This window comes from Syngnathoides biaculeatus, chromosome 12, assembly GCF_019802595.1.
Source record: "Syngnathoides biaculeatus isolate LvHL_M chromosome 12, ASM1980259v1, whole genome shotgun sequence".
In the NCBI taxonomy this organism is placed as follows: domain Eukaryota; kingdom Metazoa; phylum Chordata; class Actinopteri; order Syngnathiformes; family Syngnathidae; genus Syngnathoides; species Syngnathoides biaculeatus.
This window is the reverse complement of record NC_084651.1, coordinates 27,707,012-27,724,710: the sequence shown is the minus strand read 5'-3', so window position 1 is coordinate 27,724,710 and position 17,699 is coordinate 27,707,012. Positions and strand designations below refer to the sequence as shown.

Here is a 17,699-nt window from a genome sequence, read left to right as displayed (position 1 = left end):
CCATTCCTCTAAACTTCAAGGCAGGTGTGCTAAAGTCATCCAAGTGCCGCCGTTTTAAAAGCAAATAATACAAATAGCAATAATTAAGGGGAGGCCTTATTTTTCACTCCGTGATAGTTTTCAGGGGGAAAAAAATGTTGTAAAAACTTGGAATTGTGACAGCTGTAGTAATCCCATATCAACACAAACACGAGAAAGTTATCTATTTAGCATAATCTCATGTTGGATTTGTTAATTGTTGTCAAACTTTTACCTTTGCTGTTGTGTAATCCACCACTTTCTTTGTCGTCAGGTCACACTTGTTGCCGACCAACAACTTGTTGACATTTTCACTTGCATACCGGTCAATCTCCTGCAGCCATTGTTTAACATTGTTGAAGGATTCCTGTGACATCAAACAGAACTATTGAGAGTCAACAAACAACTACCACTATTTAAAGTGACTGATTAATTCCAAATGAAATTTAGCTGGTATAGTGAGCTTTTCCAGGACATGTATATTTAGTTGAAACGTCTCAACCTCACAGACTAGCTCGGGATCCTTTCCTGCCAGAGAAGTGAAATACCACGTCCCCTAGAGCTAGTTTCTGTAGCCGAGAATCGGCTCGCCAAGGTCCCCGCCATATCACATTTCACCCGACTCATATGTCCCCTCTCACAGGTGGTGAGCCCATAGGTAGGGGAACCCATGTTATTCTATCGGGCAGAGCCCGGCCAAACCCCATGGGTCCAGGCCTGACCAACAGGCACTCACCTTCGAGCCCCACCTCGAGGCTAGGCTCCACGGGGGGCCTCGGTGATCCATGTCTGGGCAAGGGAAACCTGAATCTATAATTTTTACTCGACATAGGGGTTGATGGAGCCATACTTTGTCTGTTCCCTGACCTAGAACCTATTTGCGACAGGTGACCCGACCAGGTGCGTGAAGCCTCAGACAACTTAGCTCCTAGGTTCTTCAGGACACACAAACCCCTCCAACACGATAAAGTGATGGCTTGAGGAGGGGTCAATTACACATATTCCTAGATAATTGGCCACATTTCCTTAACATGCTAAATCTAGACTTGATTTCCTTTTCTTGGTAGGATGCCTTCTGATTAAAAAAAAAGAAAAAAAGAAAAACCTTCCTCAGTGTGGAAGTAGACCTTTGATTTCTGCATTCTTCATTATCAAGGTGGTCATTGGATTATTTACAGGGATTATCATTATTGTCATTATTGTTGTTATTATTCTACAAATTTTTCATTTCCCATACACTACAGATCCATTTGCATGGTGGGAAGTCACATGCATGGAGTGGGGATTTTCTTCTCTTGTCCTTATTTCCGGTTCCATCTTCTGTGGAGATCATTTTTGGATGAGTTTGAATTTTTGGCTTCCAGACACGAGGACAACAGTTAACTGAACAATCCAGTACTACATGCAATAAAACAGTGGCAAATGGCATTTGCAGCATTACATTTTTCATTTAGTGCATGGGTTTTTATTTTTTCAAATATGAAGAATTCAATTTTATTTGAAATTAAGCATCAAAAGTGTAAAAGGATTTTGTTCCATGTACAAATAAAACTGTTCACTACAGTTCATTTGAGTTCATAAATGCAAGTTTTTTGTACATAGCATACATACAGGTTTTACACACGCACGTGGTTCACTTTACGCAGCCTGGCTATTATACTGATTTTTGTGGGTGTGTGTAATTATTTACAATGTAGCACTTTTTTTGTAGCATATGATTGCGCATTGTGCTCCATATTCTAATTAGCTAAGGAAAACCGTGGATCGTGTTCTGCGTCCTGATTGTCCAAGGGACTGTAGACCATTGTCAACACCTTAAATACTGGGATTGCCACCACGTAGGCAATCGGTGGGCTCTGCACCGTATCGGCACAATGCGCCGCAGCTTTGTAGAAAGCTGTAGAAAGTGTTTTCTACGAAGTCATGACATATTGTGCTGCACCTTTGGTCCCAAAAGAATGTTCTTGGCCAAAAGAAAATAGAGTGCCAACAATGACCCACAGCCACGTTTTTCACTAGCAGACATCTGCACCAAGGAGGCTAACACCAGAACCTGGCGAACCAGCCAGTGCAACAGTAAAATACGTCTGAGTCACTATTATTAAATTTCTCATCCAACCTCTAAGACTGATAATTAAAATTTAATGTATTTCTAAAACTGTAAGATTTTTCTCTTTGTGGCTGTTTTTTTTTCTTTTTATCCTCAAAATAAATGTGAAAATTGTTTTCTTTATGACATTTCTATACAGTAATTCTAAGAATGTAAAGTTAAACTTAAAACACCATTGTACAGCAGGTTTGTCATATGATGCCTCATTCTCTCCAGGGTACGATGCAGGGAAAATAATCATGAAAACTCACTATTATTTTGATAGCAGGCTAATATATAACATACACAGCATGTGTTGCCTTCAAAATTGGGGTAAAATAAGGCTTTTCATTTTTTGCGGCTCCAGACAAACTACTTTTTTGTTTGTTTGGTGAAATATGGCTCTCAACATTTTAGGGTTGCCGACCCTCTGTCTACAGCAATCAAGATTCTCTGTCTGGGTTGCTCAGAACTACTTTATCAAGCTCCTCCCAGAATTTCTCTTTCACCTCTTGGTGTTCCCTTGGTACAACGCGGTTCACGATACACGGCCTCACTTTCATTTTTTGCGTGTGCGTGTAATTCTTTTACAGTTTACGAGTAGCATGATTTTTTTTTATAGTGTACAGTGCCTTGCAAAAGTATTCGGCCCCTTAAACTTTTCAACCTTTCGCCACATTTCTGGTTTCAAACAAAGACATAGAATTAACTAACTTTAATTTATTGGATATTTTAAAGTTTTTTAACAAATAACCTGAAAAAAGGGGCGTGAAATCTTATTTGGCCTCCTTGCATTAATACTTTAAAGCGGGACCTATTGCTGCAATTGCAGCTCAAGTCACTTGGGTATGTATCAGTTTTGCACATCATCTTTTTCTTTCGGCTTGTCCCGTTAGAGGTTCGCCACAGCGTGTCATCTTTTTCCATAAGTGCATCCTCCACTCGAACACCCACTGTCCTGATGTGCTCCCTCACAACATCCATCAACCTTTTTTTTGGTCTTCCTCTCGCTCTTTTGCTCCATCCTCAGCACCCTTCTGCCACTATACTCACTCTCTCGCTTCTGAACAGGTCTAAACCATCGAAGTCTGCTTTCACTAACCTTGTCTCCAAAACATCCAACTTTGGCTGTCCCTCTAATGAGCTCATTACTAAGCCTGTTCACACCAAGCGAGAACCTCAGCATCTTCATTACTGCTACCTCCAGTTCTGCTTCCCATTGTTTCTTCAGAGCCACCTTCTCTAATCCGTACATCATGGCCGGCCTCACCAGTATTTATAAACTTTGCCCTTCATCCAAGCGGAGACTCTTCTGTCACAAAGAATGCCAGACACCTTCTGCCAACTGTTCCATCCCTCTTGGACCCATTTCTTCACTTCCTTACCACACTCACCATTGCACTGTATTGTTGACCCCAAATATTTGAAGTTGTCCACCTTCGCTATCTCTTCTCCCTGGACCGTCACTCTCTTCGGCCCCTCTCATTCACACTCATATATTCTGTTTTACTTTGGCTAATCTTCATTCCTCTCCTTTCCAGTACATACATCCATCTTTCTCATTGTTCCTCCGCCTGGTCCCTGCTTTCACTGCAGATCACAAAATCATCTGCGAACATCATGGTCAAAGGGGATTTGAGTCTAACCTTGTCTGTTAGCCTATCCATTACTACCGCAAACAGGAAGGGGCTCAGCACAAAACACTAATACAGTCCCACCTCCACCTTAAATTATTCTGACACACCTACAGCACATCTCACTGCTGTGCTGCTGCCCTCATACATGTCGTGTACTATTCTAACTTATTTCTCCGCCACATCAGACTTGCACATGGAGTACCACAGTTCCTCTCTTGATAATCTGTCATCGGCTTTCTCTAAGTCTACAAAGATGCAATGTAGCTCCATCTGGCTTTCTCTGTTCTTTTACACGAGCAAATACTGCATCTGTGGTACTCTTTCTCAGCCTGAAACCATACTGTTGCTCGCAGATTCTTACTTCTGTCCTGAGTCTAGCTTTCAGTACTCTTTCCCATAACTTCATTGTGTGGCTCATCATCTTTATTCCACTGTGGTTTCCACAGTTCTGAACATCGCCTTTGTCCTTAAAAATGGGGACTGGCACACTTTTCCTCCATTCCTCTGGCATCTTCTCTCCTGCTAGTATTCAGTTGAATAAGTTGGTCAAAAACTCCACAGTCACCTCACCAAATTGCTTCCACACCTCCACTCGTATGTCATCGGGACCAACTGTCTTTCCATTTTTCATTCTGTTCAGTGCCTTTCTAACTTCTCCCTTACTAATCATTGCCACTTCCCTGTCTCACCTCTTTCCGAAAAGCCACAAAACATTCTTCCTTTCTCAAATTCCACAACCTGATTCTCTGCTCTACCTTTGTCTTCTTAATCTTCCTACCCACTATCAGAGTCATCCGACACACCACCATCCTATGCTGTCGAGCCACACTCTCCCCCACCACTACCTTACAGTCGGTAACCTCCTTCAGATAACATCGTCTGCACAAAATATAATCCACCTGCGTGCTTCTACCTCCGCTCTTGTAGGTCACTCTATGTTCCTGTCTGTTCTGGAAATACGTGTTCATCACAGCCAATTCCATCCTTTTTGCGAAGTCCTCCACAACCACCTGCCCCTCAAAGTTTCTTTGCTGAATGCAGTACTTACCCATCACTTCTTCATTGCCCCAGTTTCCTTCGCCAACATGTCCATTAAAATCTGCACCAATCACAACTCTCTCTCTGTCTGGGATGTTCAGGACTACTTCGTCTAGTTCCTTCCAAAATTTTTCTTTCAACTCAAGGTCACATCCTACCTGTGGAGCATAGCCGCTAATCACATTATACACATCCCTCCCAGTCTCAGGTCTTTTGCAGACTCCAACAGATTTTCTTCCAAAATGGTCCTGTATTTGGCTCCATTCATCTTCCCATCAATTTTAGCCATCTTCCCTGTCCCTGCTAAAGAAAAGCAGGCCCAAACCATGAGGCTGCCACCACCATGTTTGACAGTGGGGATGGTGTGTTCAGGGTGATGAGCTGTGTTGCTTTTACGCCAAACATATCGTTTTGCATTGTGGTTTTGGTTTCATCTGACCAGAGCGCCTTCTTCCAAATGTTTGGTGTCTCTCCCAGGTTGCTTTTGGTAAACTTTAAACCAGACTTTTTTTTTTTAGTTCTTTGAGAAATGGCTTTCTTATTGCCACTCTTCCATACAGGCAAGATTTGTGCAGTGTACAACTGATTGTTGTCCAATGGACAGACTCTCCCACCTCAGATGTAGATCTCTGCAATTCATCCAGTGTGATCATGCGACTCTTGGCTGCATCTCTGATCAGTCTTCTCCTCGTTAGAGGGACGGCCGGGTCTTGGTAGATTTGCAGTGGTCTGATACTCCTTCCATTTCAATATGATTGGTTGCACAGTGCTCCTTGAGATGTTTAAAGCTTCGGAAATATTTTTGTATCCAAATCCAGCTTTAAACTTCTCCACAACAGTATCTCGGTCTTGTGTGGTGTGTTCCGTGGTCTTCATGATGCTCTCTGCACTTTAAAGAGAACCCTGAGACTATCACAGAGTAGGTGCATTAATACGGAGACTTGATTACACGCAAGTCAATTCTATTTATCATCATCAGTCAACATTGGATCATTCAGAGATCCTCACTGAACTTCTGGAGTGAGTTTGGTGCACTGAAAGTAAAGGGGCCGAATAATATTGCATGTCCCACTTTTCAGTTTATTTGTTCAAAAAGTACAAAATATCCAATGAAATTTGTTCCACTTCATGATTGTGTCCCACTTGTTGTTCATTCTTGACAAAAAAAAATATTTTATATATTTATGTTTGAAGCCTGAAATGTGGCAAAAGGTTGAAAAGTTCAAGCGGGCCGAATACTCATGCCATGGCAGGACGAACAGCCAGGACAATCATATTTTTCTTTTTATAGGGAAAACATTCATACCCGGCTCCGGATAAATAAATAAAGAAAGAAAATTGATGGAGGGACGTTAATGCATTCATTTTTCAAATAAATGTTTTGGCCTAGAACAGGTTTTCATCTTTGGTTTAATTCTCAAGTTCTTTTTTTTTTTTTTTAATCTACCCAAGTTCTAACTGAGCGTTTCAAGGCCAAGTGAAATGCCTATAAACATTCTAAAATAGATATTGTCATGAAAAATACATATAACATTCACTTCAATGTCTCTACGAAAAAATAAATATGAGCAGAGAGCGTGTCATCCATGCACAAAGTTGCGGAAGTCTCACTCGATATCTAAGTGCTAGCTATATTGCCTGCAACGTCATCAGCAGACGTGACACTGGGAAATTCGCCATTGAAAACATTTAGTGGCACGTACTCTGGGAGAGGAACAACAGAGATTTTCAATTTTTTTCCGATGCCCCTTCTGACACGGAAGCTCTTTTCGAAGAAGAGAACATCTCACTGTCGAGTGAAGTGACTGGGGCAATATTACCCTATCGTTTCGATCCATATTTAGATGATTCGCGGATCACTTCTAACTAACAACAGACTCCACGACTCCCCTTGTTAGTGAGCAACTGGCCACAAGCGAAACATAAAACAGAGGGAAAAAGGAGCAAATGAGCAAGCAAAAAATAAAACGGAAAAAAATAGGAGCGATCGAGCGACCAGCAGCCAGCCAATGTAGTTACGCTTTCTTAGTATGTGACGTCACGTGACTATGAAAGTGAAACTACGATTGGCTAGGTGTTTGGTTCTGACCTGAAGTAACCCTGCCTGGTGGCACAGACGGTGAATTTCAGACAGCGAATTGTAGCCAGTTGAATTTCAGACAGCGAATTGTAACCGGTTGAATTTTAGAGAGCCAATTGTAGTTGGTTGAATTTCAGACAGCGAATTGTAGCCGGTTGAATTTCCGACAGCATATTGTAGAAACTATTAAAAATGTGATCACTTTACATTTCAAATTCAAATTGTTTTCTGTGGCATTTCAAATTCAAATCCTGGTGGCACTAATTTACTTCAATAATTGGGTGTTGTCCTGACTATCCGTGTTATAGGCACAACAATTATAGGACATTTCTGTCAGTCTTATTGCATGCCCACCAGTGTGATTTCACTTGCACGTGTCCATAACCAACAAATACATTGAAGAAAATGAGTATTTGAACACCCTGCTATATTGCAAGTTCTCCCACTTAGAAATCATGGAAGGGTCTGAAATTTGCATCGTAGGTGCATGTCCACTGTGAGAGAATTTAAAAAGAAAAATACAGAGATCACAATGTATTTTTTTTCACAATTTATTTGTATGATACAGCTGCAAATAAGTATTTGAACACCTATCACCTAGAATTCTGACCCTCAAAGACCTGTTAGTTCGCCTTTAAAACTCCACCTCCACTCCATGTATTATCCTGTATCAGATGCACCTGTGTGAGGTTTAGCTGCAAAAAGACACCTGTCTACCCCAAACAATCACTAATACTCAAACTTGCCAAGACCAAAGAGCTGTCCAAAGACACAAGAGACAAAATTTTACAACTGCACACGGCTGGAAAGGGCTACAGAGAAATTTCCAAGCAGCTTGGTGAAAAAAGGTCCACTGTTGTTGCAATCATTAGACAATGGAAGAAGCTAAACATGACGGTCAATCTCAACCGGAGTGGAGCCCCATGCAATATATCACCTCGTGGGGTCTCAATGATCCTTAGAAAGGTGAGGAATCAGCCCAGGACTACACGACAGGACTTGGTCAATGACCTGAAAAGAGCTGGGACCGCCGTTTCCAAGGTGACTGTTGGTAATAAACTAAGCCGTCATGGCACGGAAGGTTCCCCTGCTTAAACCAGCACATATCAAGGCCTGTCTTAAAAGTCAAGTGTCGTCAAACGGATGATTTTTGGTATATTATTAATGAAAAACCCACAGCCAATATGGTCCCATGTGTTTTTTTCCACCACAAAACATGATTTTGACGTATACAGCTTTTTGTAACTCCTGCCATGAAAATCCTGTCAGGGATTTGTTTTCGAGAAGAAGCAGGAAGTGACGTAAAGGACAGCGGCGCCCCTTGTGGACTCGTTTGTTTCCATTAAATTTTTCCTCCGCGAAGGTAGCTCGTTGTTCCTTCGTGTTAGCCAAAAAGGTGGCTCATTGCATTGCTGGACATTGCTTGAACACTCGGGAGAATAGAATTACCCTTCTTAAGTTTGAAAGAGACCCTGTTCGTTGTTAAAAATGGATTGCACAGGTGCAGAGGACGAGAGCTTTGTGGGTTCCAAATAAAAGGTAGGTGTTTATACAGCTCAAATAGAATGGGGCGGACCACGTAATCGGTCTCTCTCATAACGTAACAAAAGATACGCGTATGAAATGTGTCGATGTGCGCGTCGCCCAGCCAACAATGTCTCAATAGTGTTCAGCGCGTACGACGGCGACTTTGAACATATCCCTAAAAGCAACATAGCTTGGCTCCACCTCCTCCTTATATGCCACAACGGGCGCCGAAACTCAGCCACACTGGCTGAGGCGCCGCGTTTGGCGGTCACAGCTTCTGCGAAGGCTGCGCCTCGGGCTTTGCGACGGGGGCGGCTCTGAAGAACCCAGCCGAGAATGCGTTACTAAGTCGCGTGCGCGCATAAAGTGCCCCGGCTCGACTGCGAGCACCCCCCTATAGCAGCACCGCTCGGCTCTGTCATAAGCCACACCGGCCGGCTGCGATGAGCCGCGATGGCTCATCTCCGTCGTGGGAGTGGATCGGACGGGATACAGTTCGGCCGTGATCGGATATCATCTAAATATGACTCGAAACAATCGTTTTGTGCAGACGGTGTAATCTGAAGGAGGTTATCGACTATAAGGTTGTGGTGGGGGAGAGTGTAGCTCAACAGTATAGGATGGTGGTGCGTAGGATGATTCTGGTAGAGGGTAGGAGAACTAAGAAGACCAAGGTAGAGTAGAGAATCATGTGGTGGAAATTGAGAAAGGAAGAATGTTGTGTGGCCTTCCGGAAAAAGGTGAGACAGGCTCTAGATGGAGAACAAAAGCTCCCAGAAGACTGGAATACCACTGCCAAGGTGTTCAGAGAGGCAGGCAGGAGAGTACTTGGGGTGTCTTCTGGTAGAAAAGGGGAGAAGGAGACTTGGTGCTGGAACCCCAAAATACGAGATGTCATCCAAGGTAAGAGATTAGTGAAGAAGAAGTGGGACACGGAGAGGACTGAGGAGAGGCGTAAGAAATACATTGAGATGCACCGTATGGAAAAAGTTGAGGTGGCGAAGGCTAAAGAGGCATATGACAACATGTACTCCAGGTTGGATACGAAAGAAGGAGAAAAGGAGCTCTACAGGTTGGCCAGACACAGGGATAGAAATGGGAAGGATGTGCAGCAAGTAAAGGTCATTAAGGACAGTGATAGAAATATGTTGACTCGTGCCAGTAGTGTACTAAGGAGATGGAAAGAGTACTTTGAGAAGTTAATGAATGAAGATAATAAGCAATTTGGTGAGGGGGCTGTGGAGTTTGTGACCAACTTATTCAATAGAATACGAACGGGAGAGAAGATGCCAGAAGAATGAAGGAAAATTGTGCTAGTCCCCATTTTTATGAATAAAGGTGATGTTTAGAACTGTGGAAACCACAGAGGAATATCAATGATGAGGCACACAATTAAGTTATGGGAAAGAGTACTGGAGGCTAGACTCAGGACAGAAGTATCTGCGAGCAACAGTATGGTTTCATGCCGAGAACGAGTACCACAGATGCACTATTTGCCTTGAGGATGTCCCCATTTTTATGAACAAAGGTGATGTTTTCGGAGCATTTAAGGTTTTTTTCTGTGCACAAAGTGGAACTTTCAGTTTACGAGGAATATTTCAATGTATTTAATATGTTTGCAACATTATTGTTTCCTGCACCAAAAATTACATCCATTTGATTTGAGGCACCACAGCATGACATTTTGGCCAAACTGTATAAAAAGGTATCACATTGGTAGACCTTTTTTTGAAAAAAGTAAAAGTATCACATTGGCACTTTGTATCAACAGATACTCAAGGCTGGAAGAGTTGGAGTTGAGAGAAAACATGATCGAGATAGCCCATGTGAAAATGGAATGGAATACTTTTTATAAAATGCTTATCATAATTGAATTGAGGGTTTCATTAAAAGGCGAAATCATACAGAATAATGAGTATTTCAAAGTAGGAAATACTGTGGTGTTACACTTACCTGATCTGTGACATCATATACTACAATGATACCATGAGCACCTCGGTAGTAACTGGACGTGATTGTACGAAACCGCTCTTGACCTGCTGTATCCCACTGTCAAAACAAAAACAAGAAAAAATATTAGATAGTATTTATAACTAATGCCCCTCTATGCAGTGGTTCGTTTTGTGTTCACACACTAAAAATTAAAAGTGCATCAAATGGTGTCACCACAAACCATTGAACATGGTTCTCTTCTTTTATTGGTCACAAAAAGGTTTGCTGTACGGACTACCTTGTTAAATATCAGTAAACAATTTGAAGAAAAACCAAAATATCTTTACAATCTAGCAGCATAAGCAAACGTGAATATATGAAAAGCATGACTTAAGTATGACTCGTACACATGGGAAGAGCTGTGCTATCAACTGTCTTTGTGGTTGCTAATTGCTACCGACACCAAAGATGCAAGTCAAAATTGTTTATATGCAAAATTTAGTTTTCTCACCATGTATGGGGTGTCCCAAAAAATGTATACACACTTTAAATAATTGTAAACTTGTTTATTATAGTTCATTTCTTTTTAACAATACATACACTTTAAATAAAGATATTTGTAAATTCTTTTACATGTTAAAAAAAAAAATCTAATTATAATACCTTTAGAATTATTTAAAGTGTGTATACATTTTTTTGGGACACCCTATATCAGGGGTGCCCTGACTTTTTATCCCAAGATCGACGAGGACCTTTCGACGGAGAAGCAAAAGGCGAGAGGCGATGCAACACACAACAATGCAGGAGCAGATTGCAGCGCATGAGGAAGCATCCACTATTCAGTCAGCCAGAACATTTTTTTGTGGAAATTCCATAAAATTTCAGAATTTATTCTAAAGATTCATCCAGAAAATGTTTTAACTTGTCAGGCTATCGCTCACGTCGATGATGTTTTCCTTGCACATTTCTGCAAGATTATTAAAAGCCATCCAAGGAATATATGTGCGTGAATGAGAGGGGTGGAAGTGGAAGAGTGAGGCTCCAGGGAAAATAGATAGTGAGGATGGATGACTTCAAATACTTGGGATCAACAATCCAGAGCAATGGTGAATGTGGTAAGGAAGTGAAAAAACGGGTCCAAGCAGGTTGGCACAGCTGGCGGAAGGTGTCTTTTGTGTTATGATATAAGAGTCTCTGCAGGAGAAACTTTCACATTACGAAATGACTTCCAGAACGGATTACTTTTGTAAGTAGAGGTACCACTGTAAATGTGTGTACTGTTGTAAGCTTGGTCTCAAATATGTAAACTATAAATACTGTTTAGCCCTGCGATTAGCTGGCAACCAGTTCAGGGTGTACCCTGCCTACTGCCCATTGACAGCTGGGATAGGCTCCAGCACTCCCGCGACCCCTGTGAGGATAAGCGTCTAAGAAAATGGATGGATGGATGGATGGATGGATGGATAAATACTGTTTACATAGTTTAATAATTCTGGTACCCAGATACACATACATGAAAATTCCTGAGGTGTGGGGGAGTGGAGCAATGAGTCTACTTAAATGACCTGTTCATTTTCTGTATATACTTGTGTAATTACCCTAATTTCTCAAAAATAATGTGCAAATTTTTCCAAAAATATTTTCAAGTTAATAGAGCGCATTATATTTAGGTATGGATGAAAAATAAAAAATAGAATGACATTGTATAGTTGTATACAGGTACATAGAGTGGTTAAAAAAAGGTATACATAAAAATTTTTAGATGATATTTGTTAACTTATGTTACACATTTATATTTATTACGGTAATGTGCACCCCCAAACTGAACTCTATGACCTCCTTGGGGAGCTTGCATTTTACGATTGTTAGCGTAGCATGTTTGCTGCTACTGCCAAAGATCAGAAACAACTGCCCGTGAGTTTAATTTAACTTAAACCAAGACAAAAAATGTAGACTACAACGGCTAGTTGCGCAGCTGCTTTAAAAGAAATGCATCATCACTCGTCCCGAGACGCCGCCAACCCGGAAGCAGCACGGTAGTCCAAAACAATGACGGATCGCCTCAATGGCTTCAGGTGGTTATCACCAAAGGTAGCTACGATGGATATTTTTCATATTGGGGATGAGCCAAATGTTGCTTTAAAAGTCTTGGCCAAGGATGTGTAATGTAGAGGATACTACTATGCACAAACGTTTAATGCACAAATATTTAAAGTGCCACTGTCATAAAATGCATAATTTTTAGTATGTTATTAAGGAAGAAACGGGAGCCGACATGGACCCAAGTGTTTTTTCCACCACAAATCATGATTTTGACCTAGCTGGCTTTTTGTAACGCCAGCCATGAAAATCCTCTCGAGGGATTTGTTTTTGAGAAGCAGGAAGTAACGTACATGGCAGGACCGCCCTCAAGTGGACTCCTTTGTTTCTATTAGGTTTACCTCCAAGAAGGTAGCTCGTTGTTCCTTCGTGTTAGCCAAAATGCCACCTCGTTGAATTCCTGGACATTGCTTGAACACTCGGGAGGATGGATTTACCCTTCATAAGTTTACAAGAGACCCGGTTTGTCGTGGTATAATAGTGGAGGTAGGGGGCGTAATGCATAAATCAGGGTTGCTAACTAAATGTGTTGGTGTGCGCATCGGAAGGCTTCCGTGCAGCAGCCGCTGAAGGACGGCCTCCGCAACAAGGCCGAGCCTGCCGCCAGCCTTGTCGGGGGGGGGCTCGTCACCACGGTGGCTCATGTCTGCCGCGGAAGTGGGCGTTTATCACCGCAGCGCGGAGGTGGATAGGCAGGGATGTGGTTTGGTTGTGATCTGCATGTCATCCAAATATGGCTCGAAACAATAGGGTAACATTGCCCCAAACACTTCACTCAGTTGTGAGATGTTTTCTTTGAAAAGAGCTTCAATGTCTGAAGGGCCGTGTCCCACAGTCGGGGCCACAGTGTGTTTTCAATGGCCAATGTCCGGGATGACGTCACGGACAGTAAATGCAGCCAATATGGCAATCACTTGGATGTCGAATGAGACTTCCAAAACTTCAATTCAAATTGGTGGTGCGCATTGTACATTTGTAGAAGGAGCTGCTCGACAGTCTGGGGACATTGAACCAGAGCAGAATATACACAATACCTGAGACTTGATGTGCTGTTGGTTGTTACAACAAACGAGACAAGATATTCAAAGAGCTCATTCTATGGAATACCAGCTGAAAATACGAGATGGATGGATTTTAGCAATTAAACTTGATGGATGGTGCCCAACCAAATACACACAACCGTGTAGTGATCATTTCAGTTAGGAATTACTCTTCTCAATCTCAAATTCCCAAGAAGTATTTATAATGCCAAGTTGGCTCATTTGAGAACAATGCTTTAAAAAAAAGAAAAAAAAGACAGGGTGTCGTCTCCAAGATATACAGAAGCGTGTTGCGGCCACATGTTAAACTTAGGTAAACCTCTCCCCGACAGACCTTTTTTTTTTTGCATTGTTCTCAAATGAGTCCAATGCGCATTTAAAAAAAGAATATAAATCGTCAGTCACAGTGATGTTTATGTAGGTTAATTTGTGGCTGCAAAACGCTTCCGTGTATAGGGGCTGAAGCCTATCCCAGCGGTTCTTCATTTATTTTTAATACGCATTGGACTCAATTGAGAACAATGTATATTTAAAAAAAAAAAAAAAAAAAAAAAAACATCTGTCACGCAGAGGTTCACCAAAGTTTGTGTGGCTGCAACATGCTTCATGTACAGAGGAGCAAAATTCGCTCTTTATTTCCCCCAAACATAGTTAATGAATGCAAGTTTGTGTAAAACCAGCGGTCATTTATTTAAATATTAGTATTTGTATTGAAAAAAATCTGAGTGCCTCCATCACTATGTGAGATTTTTTCTGGTTTGAGAACAGTTCCACCAACAAACTATTTCTATGCGTCCAGACTTTTCTACGCTTTCAAACTCTTCCGTGTAAATCTCGACGACTTACTCACCAGATAAGTGTAGATCAAGTTGTCCAAGATAACAGGATTATTGGCGAAAACATCGGCTTTGGCATTAAATATGGGTCCTCTATGCCAAGTGTCTTTCATTTTTCCACGTACCTTCGTTTATTATCACCTTCTAAATGTTTAACAGTATCGAACAGAACTCTGGGCGTCGTGCTATAAGACAGATTTTCGCGCCGTCCCCAGCCGATTTAACATTGAAGAATGCTTTGCTAGACCATTAATATGGCCAGTCACGTAACTTCGGTGACGTAGGTGCACGCGCTCTATTCAGCAACTAATGTATCTATTGTGAAATTTTTGTTTGTTGGGGAGCTGTGAGATGTTTCAATTATAAACTATGTTTGTTGGCTCAATAACGGTTGGGATCTGCAGCTCTGGTTATATAATCTGTTCAACACAACAGCAGCATGTTTAAACACAACCACAAGCGGAACCAGTAGCTTGCTCGGCTACGAAACATTTTTTGCCTGCTTGCAAGCAATGTTTAAGATTAATTACAGCCACAGGTTCAAATCTGTATGAAAAGATTCCTCTGTCTTCCAGATCAACGAATACTGCTATTTCTTCATCAGATGAGGATCTTCTTCTTCTTTTCCTTTCAGCTTGTCCCGTTAGGGGTCGCCAAAGCGTGTCATCTTTTGCCATCTTAGCCTATCTCCTGCATCTTCCTCTCTAACCCCAACTGCCCTCATGTCTTCTCTCACCACATCCATAAACCTTCTCTTTGGTCTTCCTCTTGCTCTTTTGCCTGGGAGCTCCATCCTCAGCATCCTTCTACCAATATACTCACTCTCTCCCCACTGGACATGTCCAAACCATTGAGGCCTGCTCTCTCGAATCTTGTCTCCAAAACATCCAACTTTGGCTGTCCCTTTAATGAGCTCATTTTTAATCCTATCCATCCTGGTCACTCCGAGCGAGAACCTCAACATCTTCATTTCTGCCACCTCCATTTCTGCTTCCTGTTGTTTCTTCAGTGCCACCGTCTCTAATCTGTACATCATGGCCGGCCTCACCACTGTTTTGAAAACTTTGCCCTTCATCCTAGCAGAGACTCTTCTGTCACACAACACACCAGACACCTTTCGCCAGCTGTTCCAACCTGCCTGGACCCGTTTCTTCACTTCCTTACCACACTCACCATTGCTCTGGATTGTTGACCCTAAATATTTGAAGTCGTCCACCCTCGCGATCTCTTCTCCCTGTAGCCTCAGTCTTCCCCCTCCACTTTTCTCATTCACGCACATATATTCTGTTTTACTTCGGCTAATCTTCATTCCTCTCCTTTCCAGTGCATGTCTCCATCTTTCTAATTGTTCCTCTGCATGCTCCCTGCTTTCATTGCATATCACAATATCATCTGCGAACATTATGGTCCAAGGGGATTCCAGTCTAACCTCATCTGTCAGCCTATCCATTACCACTGCAAACAGGAAGGGGGTCAGAGCTGGTCCCTGATGCAGTCCCACCTCCACCTTAAATTCCTCTGTCACACCTAAGGCACACCTCACCATTGTTCTGCTGCCATCATACATGTCCTGTACTATTTTAACATACTTCTCTGCCACACCAGACTTGGGCATGCAGTACCACAGTTCCTCTCTTGGTACTCTGTCATAGGCTTTCTCTAGATCCACAAAGACACAATGTAGCTCCTTCTGACCTTCTCTGTACTTTTCCACTAGCATCCTCAAGGCAAATAATGCATCTGTGGTACTCTTTCTAGGCATGAAACCATACTGTTGCTCGCAGATACTTACTTCTGTCCTGAGTCTAGCCTCCACTACTCTTTCCCATAACTTCATTGTGTGGCTCATGAACTTTATTCCTCTACAGTTCCCACAGCTCTGAACATCCCCTTTGTTCTTAAAAATGGGAACTAGAACACTTTTCCTCCATTCTTCAGGCATCTTTTCGCCCGCTAGTATTCTGTTGAATAAGTTGGTCAAAAACTCCACAGCCATCTCTCCAAATTGCTTCCATACCTCTACCGGTATGTCATCAGGACCAACTGCCTTTCCATTTTTCATCCTTTGTAGTGCCTTTCTGACTTCCCCCTTAGTAATCATTTCCACTTCCTGGTCCTTCACTCTTGCCTCTTCAACTCTTCCTTCTCTCTCATTTTCTTCATTCATCAACTTCTCAAAGTGTTCTTTCCATCTATTTAGCACACTATTGGCACCAGTCAACACATTTCCATCTCTATCCTTAATCACCCTAACCTGCTGCACATCCTTCCCATCTCTATCCCTCTGTCTGGCCAACCTGTAAAGATCCTTTTCTCCTTCTTTCGTGTCCAAGCTGGTGTACATGTCTTCATATGCCTCTTGTTTAGCCTTTGCTACCTCTACCTTTGCCCTACGTTGCATCTCGATGTACTCCTTTCGCCTCTCCTCAGTCCTCTCAGTATCCCACTTCTTCTTAGCTAATCTCTTTCCTTGTATGACTCCCTGTATTTTGGGGTTCCACCACCAAGTCTCCTTCTCCCCTTTCCTACCAGATGACACACCAAGTACTCTCCTGCCTGTCTCTCTGATCACCTTGGCTGTCGTCGTCCAGTCTTCCGGGAGCTTCGGTTGTCCATCGAGAGCCTGTCTCACCTCTTTCCGGAAGGCCGCACAACATTCTTCCTTTCTCAGCTTCCACCACATGGTTCTCTGCTCTACCTTTGTTTTCTTAATCTTCCTACCCACTCAAAGTTCCTTTCCTGGATGACGTACTTACCCATCACTTCTTCACCGCCCCTGTTTCCTTTACCAATATGTCCATTACAATCTGCACCAATCACAACTCTCTCGCTGTCTGGGATGCTCAGAACTACTTCATCAAGTTCCTCCCAGAATTTCTCTTTCAACTCTAGGTCACATCCTACCTGTTGGGCATAGCCGCTAACCACATTATACATAACACCCTCAATTTCAAATTTTAGTCTCATCACTCGATCTGATACTCTTTTCACCTCCAAGACATTCTTAGCCAGCTCTTCCTTTAAAATAACCCCTACTCCATTTCTCTTCCCATCTACTCCGTGGTAGAATAATTTAAACCATGCTCCCAAACTTGTAGCCTTACTACCTTTCCACCTGCTCTCTTGGATGGACAGAATATCAACCTTTCTCCTAATCATCATGTCAACCAACTCCTGAGCTTTTCCTGTCATCGTCCCAACATTCAAAGTCCCTACACTCAGTTGTAGGCTCTGTGCATTCCTCTTTTTCTTCTGACGATGGATCCGGTTTCCTCCTCTTCTTTGTCTTTGACCCACAGTAGCTGAATTTCCACCGACGCCCTGCAGGTTAGCAGTGCGGGGGGGGGGGGGGGGGGGGGTTGTTAACCCGGGCCACGACCGATCCGGTATGGGATTCTTTAG

The 17,699-nt window shown here is 42.4% G+C and overlaps 1 protein-coding gene across 3 annotated transcripts in view; it reads right to left on the bottom strand.

Annotated features, from left to right (window-relative positions):
- The window catches only part of LOC133509942 (ras-related protein ORAB-1-like), a 41,728-nt gene that overhangs the window by 13,206 nt on the left and 10,823 nt on the right, over positions 1-17,699 (bottom strand). For 2 of the 3 annotated variants that reach the window (XM_061837488.1, XM_061837487.1), the window contains exons 4-5: positions 10,343-10,438; positions 254-385 (exon numbers count right to left, since the gene is read on the bottom strand). In XM_061837488.1, coding sequence (XP_061693472.1) covers positions 254-385; positions 10,343-10,438 — 228 coding nt within the window. The remainder of the gene's footprint in view (positions 1-253; positions 386-10,342; positions 10,439-17,699) is intronic. The other variant, XM_061837489.1, reaches the window with a different exon arrangement.